This window comes from Bidens hawaiensis, unplaced genomic scaffold (genome assembly GCF_021521415.1).
Source record: "Bidens hawaiensis isolate Kalapana, Puna unplaced genomic scaffold, B.hawaiensis_p1.1 tig00040556_1, whole genome shotgun sequence".
NCBI classification, from domain to species: domain Eukaryota; kingdom Viridiplantae; phylum Streptophyta; class Magnoliopsida; order Asterales; family Asteraceae; genus Bidens; species Bidens hawaiensis.
The window spans coordinates 92,777-105,516 of NW_027497154.1; the positions used below are offsets into that span (position 1 = coordinate 92,777).

General features: G+C 36.6%; 1 protein-coding gene across 1 annotated transcript; it reads left to right on the forward strand.

Moving 5' to 3' along the window:
- Positions 1-1,118: 1,118 nt before the first annotated feature.
- LOC143592158 (actin-7-like) lies at positions 1,119-4,775 on the forward strand. Its single transcript, XM_077072139.1, has 5 exons — positions 1,119-1,207; positions 2,353-2,420; positions 2,508-2,901; positions 3,001-3,614; positions 4,433-4,775. Exons 2-5 carry the CDS (start codon positions 2,361-2,363, stop codon positions 4,496-4,498), a joined length of 1,134 nt encoding a protein of 377 aa, XP_076928254.1. The 5' UTR covers positions 1,119-1,207; positions 2,353-2,360; the 3' UTR covers positions 4,499-4,775.
- The last annotated feature ends 7,965 nt before the right edge of the window (positions 4,776-12,740 follow it).

Below are 12,740 nucleotides of genomic sequence, written 5' to 3' on the forward strand. Positions count from 1 at the left end.
AAATAACCAAAAAGTAAATGATTTCATAACAAAAAATAATCCAAAAGTTAATCCATATTAAAAAAATAATGCAATAGCCCTCAATTTTTTAAAAAATAGTTCTAAAGTTTATACGTTAGAATATTAATTGTTGGGTTAAAAAAATTTTGAAAAAATATGGGGCGCAAATATCACAAATTTTTTGGACATAAAACCGGTATTTTTGATAAAAACCACCGGTACGATGTTCTAGCAAACCGGCCAAAAATACCGGCCTGGTGTGCAAAATCCGGTTTAACCAGCTGGTTTGAACCGGTTTTTAAAACAGTGATATTTACCAAAACTTCTCAAGATAGTAATCATAATGTTTCATCAAATCACGTTAAAGAACATTACTAGAATTTATGCTACAAAATAAAACATTGAGTAAATATTTGCTTACTATATTTTTTCGTTACCTTCTTTTTGACTTGTATACTCTTTGCCCCAACTCATAAAAATCATGGATTTGTCATTGTCGGTAAGCTAGCTTGGTTACTTGGCTCATCTTTGATTCTATATTTTGGAATTCTAGTTACCCGCTTACTTGAATTCAAGCATCATATCATTCGATTTAATAACGCCCGTTTCATCGTTAGTCATCATCATCATATTCCATGTTAAATTGTTTATAGGCTTAACTCCATTGACAGAACACAACTTGATTAACCTAAGACTTACTTAATCATTTAGAATTCGATTTTCAATTTTCCTCATCTAAAAAAATTGAATTCGACCCTTCCTTAGTACAGTCCATGACAGATCGGTTATGACCTGTTACACAATCTTATAAAGCATTAAATTTATAACCCAAAATGAAAACTCTTTTATATTTTTGATTTATCTAAAAAACTAGAGAACATACGTTTTACCATTCAAACTGTTTCATTTTTGAATATATTTTACCATTGGAAAAGAAAAGGCAAGAGATCCAAGGGACAAGAAGGAATGAGGTAAGAGATCGTAAGGGTGGCAAGGTGTCAACGACAGAACTTTTATCTCGTGGTCCAAATGATTCTTCTTCCACTTTCTCATTCTCATAATAATAATAATAATAATATCTAGTCTACCTTCACTTTCTCATTCTCATTTCAAACAGCTAGCTAGGGTTTGAGTTTGGTTCATTCAACTCGCCGGCATCCAACTTCTTCTCCTTAATATCTTATTCTCAGATCTAATTCTATTTCCGGTACTTTGACTCTCATCTTTAACATCTCTTATCTCTTTAATTCCTACTGTTTTTTTTTTTTTTTAATTTCTACAAGCTTTTGTTACTATATGTGTTGTAATTCGTTTATTTTAGAAGAAGTTTTGTATGCTTTTTGCTTCGTACTGTTAGCTGTATCTCGATAGATGTTAGCTTTCGTTGATCTGATTATTATTTACATAGATCTGCTATTTATCGTTTACTTTGGCATATGACGTCACCAGATCTGTTGATCTCCTGTTCCGATTGCTTCGATCTGCGTGTTGGATGATCTGTGAATTATGATCTGCTTGATTCAAGCACGCGATGATTTGTAACTGATTTTTGGTTGTTTATAGTGTGAGTTATTGCGTTTGATGTTTAGCAATTCGAGTTTATGTATTATTGGCGACGCTTCTGTTTGAAACAGCAAGGGGAATTGTAACTTGTAACTGTTGTAGCACTTTGATTTGTACTTTTAAGCTGGATTTACTTGAATGAGTTAGTTCTTATGGTATCAGATGATCTGTGGCTGTGAATTGTGATCTGCTTTAGTTAAGTACATAAAAGTTTGTGATGATCGGTTGTTTTATGTGTGAGTTAATGCGCTAGGTGTTAAGCGTCTGATTAATTATATTATTCGCGTCTCTTTGTTGAAACAGCAAGCAAACTAGTAACATTTTCAGACTTAGAAGTTGCAACTTTTAACTGTTGTGGCACTTTGATTTGTACTTTTAAGCTGAAGTCACTTGAATGAATTGGTTCTAATGGTATTGGATGGTCTGTGGCTGTGAGTTGTGATTTGGTTTAATTATGTACTTAAAAGTTTGTGATGATCAGTTGTCGTGGTTGTGAAACCTGTAACTTATGTGAGTTAATGCATTAGGTGTTATGTGTCTGGATAAATTATATTATTTCTCTCTCTTTGTTGAAACAGCAAGCAAACTAGTAACATTCCGAGACTTAGAAGTTGTGACTTTAAACTGTTGTGGCACTTTGATTTGTACTGTTACGAAAAAGTTACTTGAATAATTTAGTTCTCTGTGGATTTAAGGACACTTGATTCAGTTCAGTAGTTGTATGAAATTATGAATCATGCTTGATGCATATGTTGTACTGAAAATTTATTAAATTATTTTGTGTTACAGTTTATAAAATGGCCGATGCTGAGGATATTCAGCCCCTTGTCTGTGACAATGGAACTGGAATGGTGAAGGTTGGTATTATTTTATACTTGTTTTTATTTTAATTTGATCGTAATTTTATGCTTACAAATATTTTGGTTTATTGTTTAAATCTACAGGCTGGATTTGCTGGCGATGATGCTCCAAGGGCTGTTTTTCCAAGTATCGTAGGTAGACCACGACACACTGGTGTCATGGTAGGTATGGGCCAAAAAGATGCTTATGTAGGTGACGAAGCACAATCGAAGAGAGGTATTCTTACTTTGAAGTACCCTATTGAACACGGTATTGTCAGCAACTGGGATGACATGGAAAAGATTTGGCATCACACTTTCTACAACGAGCTTCGTGTTGCTCCTGAAGAGCACCCCGTTCTTCTCACTGAGGCACCTTTAAATCCCAAGGCCAACAGAGAGAAGATGACTCAGATTATGTTTGAAACCTTCAATGTTCCCGCCATGTATGTTGCTATTCAGGCCGTGCTTTCCCTTTATGCCAGTGGTCGTACAACAGGTCAGTTTATTCATTTATTTTTTTCATGCTTGTGTTTGATTATATTTTTGTGACCTTTATCAACATTTGGTACTGAATCCTTTTTTAATTGTTACATAGGTATTGTGCTGGATTCTGGAGATGGTGTGTCACATACGGTTCCAATTTATGAAGGTTATGCTCTTCCTCACGCCATTCTTCGTCTTGATCTTGCTGGTCGTGATCTTACTGACTCCTTGATGAAAATCTTGACCGAGAGAGGTTACATGTTTACCACCACTGCCGAACGGGAAATTGTCCGTGACATGAAAGAAAAGCTTGCATATGTTGCTCTTGATTATGAACAAGAGCTTGAGACTGCAAAGAGCAGCTCTTCTGTTGAAAAGAACTATGAACTGCCTGATGGGCAAGTTATCACAATTGGGGCAGAGAGATTCCGGTGCCCTGAGGTTCTCTTCCAGCCATCTTTGATCGGAATGGAAGCTGCTGGTATCCATGAGACCACTTACAACTCGATCATGAAGTGTGACGTCGATATCAGGAAGGACCTTTATGGTAACATTGTGCTCAGTGGTGGTTCAACCATGTTCCCTGGTATTGCTGACAGGATGAGCAAGGAGATCACTGCCCTTACTCCTAGCAGCATGAAGATCAAGGTGGTTGCACCGCCAGAGAGAAAGTACAGTGTCTGGATCGGAGGGTCAATTCTTGCATCACTCAGCACCTTCCAACAGGTATTTTCAAAATAAATCAGTCACTCTTATATCACTTTGATATAAATGATCATGTTTTGGGTTGTTATATCTAAAAACTGTTTGGATTTAACATTTTTAATCCATTTTTTACAACCCACCAACTCGTTAGCATGTTTATAAATAGTGGTGTAAACTAGTTGAGCTGAACTGAGCCTGAGCTTGACCAAGCTCAGCTCGTTTAACAAATAGAAAGCTCGACGTTGGCTTGTTTTGAACTCTATTTTTAAAGGTTTAGCTTAGCTCACACATAAATGTTTTTTAAGTTCAGTCTGTTTGTTGTTCATTAATTAATTTATATGTATTAATATTATATATGTATATATCTATTACAATTGTAATTTTTATATATATTAATACAATATTATTCAGTTATCTGTGTCATAGTTATTAAATAAATATATGTGAAATACATTTAAGTAAAAATTATATAATAATTGGCTTGTTTAGGCTCGTGAGCCAACTTGAGCTCGGTAAGTGAAGATCTAGCTTGGGCTTGTTTGTTAAACAGGGTCATTTTAGCCTGCGCTGAGTTTTTTTAAGTTTGTGATTCGAGCCTTTAGTGAGCCTATCTCTAGTAGATCAAGAGTTGTTTTGACTTCTTTACAGATGATACCTGTTTGACTTGTTTAGATAAATGTTCTAATATATGAGCCAGGTCTTTAGGTTACATGATTTAAAATATGTTCAGGTTTAGGTCGATGTCAAATAAATATACGAGTCGTGTTTGGGTTCAGCGACCCATTCTGACATGATTGATGCCCCGTTTTGAAACCAACTTTTGTTTGTTTAATAATCAGATGTGGATTTCAAAGGGTGAATACGACGAGACAGGCCCATCCATCGTCCACCGAAAGTGCTTCTAAGTATGGATATTGTTGGTTTTTAAAGGTTGAGTTTATTCGGTTTTTTTATTGCCCTTTTTTTTCGTGTTATGTTTCTTGTGAACTATATTATGTAAGACTGGCAGATATTGGGAAATGACCGGGAAGCCAAGGGAGGGGGCGGATAAACATTAAACATCATGTTCATCTCTAATTATCGGTATGCCGCCTACCGGTTTGTCAATGCTGCTAGATATGTTTGTAGTTGAAGAGTGGTTGTGAAGTCTTTTTATTATGAATTTAAACTCTCTTTATTTAATCTGTTTTTGTTGAGAATAATTAATTTCAATGTCTATTGTACCAAAAGTTATGTTAGTACAAGGATTATATTCTATCTATTGCTGGGCATATTGGTTCCGGTTAAACTGGTTTTGGCCTAATATTCGGTTTTTTGGTTGATCAAGCATTGTTAAATTAGTATAGAAATTTTCTTACTTGATCAGGCTTGTAAAAATCCAAAAGGGTTGCATTATATCTCATCTTTTACAACATTGGTACTGTGTGTGCTCAAACTAAAAAGATATACCTACGAATTTGATCGGAGTTCGTTTTGAGATTGTCATTCATTACCGTGATGCTGAATACATAAGGTTGGTGTAATATATAGAACCGCTTGTGTGAATGAAGGTAAATTTTATGTCTGGCTTTCGTTTAAAATTGGAACAAGTCGGTCTGTTAAAGGTCATCTCTTTGGGTGGAAATTGGAGATGGCAAAATACATCAATTAGATGCACTTTCTAAAAGTGTACCTGAACAAACAAAATGTGTCCATTGTCCAATATGTAACAATGTGCTTGAGTCGGTGAAACACATTGATGTTGTTGTAGACTATCAACCCCCCACCCCCCGGTTTATGCAATTTGAGGTTTGCGTTCTACTAAGATTCATTTAAATACAAGGGCAAACGATGTCATAAAGCGTGCAACATCGGTGATTCCTACGGTGTGCAACATCGGTGATTCCTACGGTGTGTCGGTGCTTATGAAAAGGCAAGGAATGAGGCGATTTTTGTAAGAATATTGGATATTTGTTGGGTTACATTGGAATGCATGATGTACCTATATTGAATTTGTAACCCAACTGGTGTGTATGTTCTTGCCTAGTCTAGTCTATTGCTTGCTTTTATAAACTTGGCCATCAGTAGTAAAATATTATAAGCATGGATAAATTGTCATTTAGTTGTTGATACTATAAAAACATAGCCACATGGGACCAACAATCCTTCATACTTTTGTAGTTTCTTCTCATCGTCTGGGTTTACTAATAATTGGAATATTTAAAGTGATGTACTTAATCCTTGGCCTTCACATAAAGTTGTCGGCTCTCCCATGGGTTGTCTAATTAATAATGCATGTGCTATATATGCTTATCTTATCACCACTCATTCATAATGCGTAAAAGTGGCCACTGGAGATGCAAATGTTATATGCTTATCATATCACCACTCATTCAATTCCTAGTTAATATTTTGTTTTATGACATCTCAGTGTTAAGCTTCAAGCAACAACGTTCAATTTTGAGATTCACAATAGCTTGATAAACGAAACCAGTATGTTAGTTAGTCACCCTTTTTAAGGCATACTAGTTAACTTTAAAACCGTGGTCCTGCATACCCATACCATGGTAGAACGGTTGTTTGAAGTTGCATCAAACGACCGTTTGCAGTTCTTTATGTCAAATCATAGCCCTTTACTTTTCAAACGGCCTTTTGCGTGTATATGAATGGCCGTTTGATGCAGGGACGTATGACCCGGGGTGCCCCCCTCCTTTTTTTTACTCGGTATTGTAAATTTACGTATCCCCCGGTTTTATGGGTCCAAGCTTCAGTACTGGTTTGATGGTGTGAAATTAGGTGTGTGTTTGTTGGAATAGTGTGACCCTATGTGGCTAAAGTTTTTGTTAATGAACTTAAGATTAGTGGTTATTATTATTTAAGCGGGGCCCTTCCTCAACCTAATGTCCATCCGCCCATATGCCTTCTATTATTAGGTTATGTGTAGTGAATGAACTACAAAATGGAGCGACTTGCGTCATGTAACAACCAATTAGTAAATTGTGGGTTTTTTACGGTGTAATGGTGTTGTAGCTATATATATATATATATATATATATATATATATATATATATATATATATATATATATATATATAGGATTAGGATCATGAGAGAACCTTTTTGAAATTGAGAACTATGAGAACCATTTTGGACCACAAAAAACCCAAAAATAAAAAAAGTCATAAAATAAAAAAAACACAAAAATAAAAAAAGTATAAAAACCAAAATTCTTATTTTATCATCCCGGTTTCATAAAAAAAAATAAAATAAAAAAAAACTCGGTTTAGCTAAATTATAAACACATATGTATAATATATACATATATGTATATTTACATGTTTTTTTTGTACACATGTGTATAATTTAAGATAAATGATATTGTACATATGTGTATATTACGTAACTAAAGATTATATAAAATTATACATATGTGTATAATACGACGTTTTTTTTATTTTTTTTGTATTTTTTTTATTGAAACCGGAATGAAAAATAAGAATTTTGGTTTTTTTTTACTTTTTTAAAATTTTTATTATTTTTTGTTTTATGATTTTTTTAAATATTTTTTTAAAGGTGTTTTTAGTGGTCCAAAAGTGGTTCTCAAAGTTCTCAATTTGCAAAGGGTTCTATTAGGATCCTTACCCTATATATATATATATGGGTGAGTTATTGTACAATAATGACTTATCGTACATTACGTACGCGACACTCCTGATCATCGATTTCAATTTCACGCGGTGGCAGTTTGTTAAATAACCCAAACAGTAGTTCGCGATCAAATTCATCGATTTAAAATCGATTCCGATCCAAATTCAGGACTCCTTAATCTATCTCATCCAATTTCTAAACTCTAATCACAACTTACAGTATGAATACTCAAAAACCAAAATTGAAATAGAACGTCACTGAACATTAAAAATCTTCAAATTGATCAAAAATTGATGATTTAATCAATCGAATTGATGTGTAAAAGGCTTTAGAATCATCAATCGATAATGAAAATACAGATTAACACACTTAATTGAGCTATGATTAGGGTTCATGTTTAAACGTTCTGCTCAAAGTTTAAATGTTATGACCAAAATAAACACCAAAATGATGATTTTAATCAATCGAATTGATGTGTAGAAGTATTTAGAATCATCAATCGATTATGGGATTGCAGAAATAACGCACTCAGTCGAGATCTGATTAGGGTTCAAAATATTATGTTTAAACGTTCTGAAACAAAACTGAATACCTTTAAACGTTCTGACCAGATGTACTTTCAAACAAATCATCAAAGTATGCTCGAAAGTCCTAACTATATAAAAGCTTGCTAGGAAACATCATATTCAAACATAAAACAAATATCAAAGCTTGCTCGGAAAGTTAAATTTCAAGTAAAATTATGAACTCTATCCGAAAATGTTAAATATTTCAAAGCATGCTCGAAATTGATAAACTTAGACACAAACATGCCTATGTAAAAAAGCATATCTTTAAACGTTCTAATACGTTCAAGTTTGTTCATGTCACACCCCCATCTTAGGTCTAGGAGCGCGACTCAATATTTGGTACCACAAGTGTTAATAAATCAGAGTTACATTACTTTGGCGGAAGTCTTATAAAACTTGTGGATTTAAGTTGTAAATATTTACATAAACAAAAGTCGGGATTTTAAAGATTCCAGAACTTAAGTACAAAAGATTACTTGTTTATATTACAAATCCACCATTTTATAATTAAGTTTATACAAAATAAAATTCAAGCCATCGGATTAAATATAGCACTTCGACATCCCAAGCGCTATTCTTGTTCACCTGCAAAATGTAAGAAAATACGTCAGCAACGAATGCTGGTGAACATGCTGACGCAAAAATATTTTTCTTTTACTTTATTACCCTCGAGACTACGCCTGCCTCGGCCCAACGTGGCCTCGGAATAACAAAGTTTAAACAACACATTATAAACACGAGCCTCTACTCTAGGTCACCTCAGCAAACACCGCAACGTTTGACTTAGTTAAGTACCCGTAAATATACACAACGGTCGTACTCCCTGCAGGAGAGCGTCCTACAACCAAGGGTGGTGCGATGTGCCCATTAATCGCGTAGTACCACCTATGTAAGGATCCAAACACACGTATACCACAGCCTGAGGGCTAGGTTCATACCCTTATTTATAACGGTTTTAGGAACACATAGTTCCTTGTAAACAAATTTCATATAACAAGTTGACTCATTTTAAAACAAGTTTAAAAGTTTGGGGGCGTATTCACCTTTTCTCTTTATGATCGGCTTCACTCACCGCCCAAGGGTCTTTCCCTTCTTTATCTCGCACCTATAGTACGAGTATAAATATTTGTTAGTCGGATACACGATCCGGCTTAAGACCTTTAGTCTTATTTTATATCTCAACCTCGATGAACCTTTAGTTCATTTTCTTTTACTTGAAAACCTTTAGTTTAAAAGCAAATTATAAACCTTTAGTTTATATTAAAAACCTGACGTTTCTTCTTCTCCAAGAAACGTATTCTTTTTCTTTTATTATTTAAGAATACTCATTATTCATTAAATAATATTTTCATAACAAAGAGCATACATATATACTTACACACATATATACGTAATCATATTCAATATCTTATCTTTCATTCATTTCTTTGTCATGTTTATTTCTCTTTTATCGAGGTATCGAGTATAACCTCGACTTAAGGCTTAAGCCTTTAATATAATATTATATTATATTCATATGACATTACGCCTAACCTTATTGGCGTATTGGAAACCCTAGGTACTCGAGCAGCACTCCAACGCCGCTTGATTTCTTCGGTCGTCAAACGATAACGCCAAACTTCAACACTCGTAGACACGCTTCACGAGATTCATCAATACAAAAAACACCTTCTTGGTATGTGGGTGGAGGGTGGCACGCACTTCGAGGAAACGTTGGTACACAAACGAGTAATCAGGGCACGCAAATCGAGGTGGATCGAGGGTCGGGTTTATAATACTTAGAGAGATGTTAGAGAGAGAAAGCAAAGCTGAGTTTTGGTGTGTGAAATGGAGAACCCGGACCTTGCTATTTATAGACCTTAAATTGGGTCCCATCGCGGTACGCGGCGGCCTTCAGGGCACCTGTCGCGTACCGCGATGTAGCCTTGGTGACGCAGACAGTAGATCTGCCACGTGTCTCCACGTGGCATACGGTGTGCTACGTGTTGACACGTGACGGACGTCATGCAACGTGTGGCCACGTGTCGGGACACGACCAGTGTGCCACGTGTGGACACGTGGTGTGCCACGCGTCTCGCTATCAGACATCCCATCTCGGTACGCGATGGGTCTTCCTTTTGATCCATCGAGTAGCGCGATGGGTCAGGAAAACCAATTTTTCATTTTTGACCCTCAAGTTTGTAATTTGGCATTTTTAGTCCCAATACTTTGGAAAGTTTACATTTTGAACTCGAAATTTTCACAATGTTACATCCTCCCCACCTTGAAACAAATCTCGTCCTCGAGATTGCTTTACAAGAACAATTGGGGATATTTCTTTCTTATTTCTGATTCGAGTTCCCATGTATATTCAGGCCCTCTACGCGAGTCCCATTTTACTTTCACAATTTTCAACGTTCTTTTCTTTAATTTCTTTGTTTTCGAATCTTCGATTTGAATTGGACGTTCTACAAATTTTAAGTTCTCATTTATTTCAACGTCTTTCAATGGCATCGCTAATGATTCATCGGTCAAACACTTACGTAGATTCGAAACATGGAATACATCATGTATCCCTTGCATTTCCTCGGGCAATCGCAAAAGTATGCAACAGTGCCAATTCTTTCAAGTACCTCAAAAGGTCCAACGAATCGAGGACTTAATTTTCCTTTTTTACCGAAGCGAACAACGCCTTTCTAAGGCGAGACTTTCAATAATACTTTGTCACTGACTTTGAATTCTAACGGCGGACATCGGCGTAACTCTTTTTTCGATCGCGTGCCGTCTTAAGTCGTTCTCGAATTTGAAGAATCTTGTCGGTGGTTTCTTGGACTATCTCGGGTCCAGATAATTGATTGTCTCTGGTTTCAGACCAACACACGGGCGTTCTACACTTTCTTCCATACAATGCCTCGAATGGTGCGGTTTGAATACTTGCGTGATAGCTATTATTGTACGAAAATTCCATTAGGGGTAAGTGGTTGTCCCAACTTCCACCTAAATCGATCACACAAGCGTGGAGCATATCTTCCAACGTTTGAATCGTCCTTTCGCTTTGCCCATCGATTTGGGGATGATAAGCAGTGCTAAGGTTCAACTTTGTACCGAGAGCTTGTTGGAAGCTTTTCCAGAAGTGAGACGTAAAACGACTGTCTCGATTAGAAATTATAGACAACGGTACTCCATGTAAAGCAACGATAGTGTTTACATAGATACGCGCTAATCTATCCATAGAGTACGACTCATTAATGGGTATGAAGTGTGCGGATTTCTTGAGACGATCCACAATTACCCATCTTGCATTGTGTTGTCGAGTCGTTTTCGGGAGTTTGGTAATGAAATCCATAGTGATTAACTCCCACTTCCATACAGGAAGTTCGGGTTGCTGAAGCAATCCCGAAGGCTTTTGGTGTTCAACCTTGATTTTCAAACAAGTTAAACATTTCGCAACATGCAAAGCGACATCCCTTTTCATTCCATTCCACCAATAGTTTGCTTTAGGATTGTGGTACATTTTATCACTTCCGGGATGCATCATGTATTTCGACTTATGAGCTTCGTTTAAAATTTTCTCACGCAAACCTCCAATGATTGGTACCCAAATCCTATTACCGAGTCTAAGGATACCATCATCACCCTTGACTAGCGAGTCAATGGTGCCATTACGTTTTTCGTCGGAGATTTGGTTTTCATCGATTGCTTGAGTTTGCGCGGATTTTGATTTGTTCGAGAAGATCGATTTGAAGTTCAAGGCGCAATGCTCGCACCCTTTTGGGCTTCTCATGTTCCTTGCGACTTAAGGCATCGGCCACAACGTTGGCTTTGCCTTCATGGTAAACAATCTCACAATCATAGTCATTAAGCGTTTCCATCCATCGCCGTTGGCGCATGTTAAGCTCTTTTTGATCGAAAATGTGTTTCAAGCTTTTATGATCAGTGTACACGGTACATCTTACTCCATAGAGATAGTGCCTCCAAATCTTAAGTGCAAAGATTATGGCGCCTAACTCTAGATCGTGAGTCGTGTAATTCTTTTCGTGTACCTTGAGTTGACGAGAGGCGTAAGCGATAACTTTCTTGCGTTGCATTAGTACACATCCCAAACCAGAATGGGACGCGTCACTAAAGACCACAAAATCCTCAGTACCTTCTGGCAGAGCCAAGATAGGTGCTTGGGTGAGTTTTTGTTTAAGTATATCGAACGCCTCTTGTTGCTTCGTTCCCCATTCATACTTGATGTTCTTGCGGGTTAAGGAAGTTAGGGGAACAGCGATACGAGAAAAATTTTCGATGAATCTTCGGTAATAGCCGGCCAAACCTAAGAAACTTCGGATCTCGGTTGGCGACTTTGGGATCTCCCACTTAGAGATAGCGTCTATCTTAGCGGGATCCACTTGAATACCGTTAACGTTGATGATGTGACCAAGAAATTGTACCTCGTGCAACCAGAACTCGCATTTTGAGAACTTGGCATACAACTTTTCGGTTCTCAGAATTTCAAGCAATGTTCGAAGATGGACTTCATGGTCAGCCTTTGACTTACAATAAATAAGTATGTCATCGATGAATACGATAATAAATTTATCCAAGTAAGGCTTGCAAATGCGATTCATCATGTCCATGAACGCAGCCGGAGCATTAGTAAGTCCAAACGGCATAACCGTGAACTCATAATGTCCATACCTTGTTCGAAATGCGGTCTTTGGAATATCTTCGGATTGGACTTTAAGTTGGTGATAGACGGAACGAAGATCGATTTTAGAAAAGAAGCTAGCACTTTGAAGTTGGTCGAAAAGATCATCGATACGAGGGAGTGGATAACGGTTTTTGATTGTGACTTTGTTTAACGCACGATAGTCGATACACATTCTCATGGAACCATCCTTCTTCTTGACAAACAGGATTGGCGCTCCCCAAGGTGACGAACTCGGTCTAATGAAACCCTTCTCCAATAGCTCATCGAGTTGTTTCT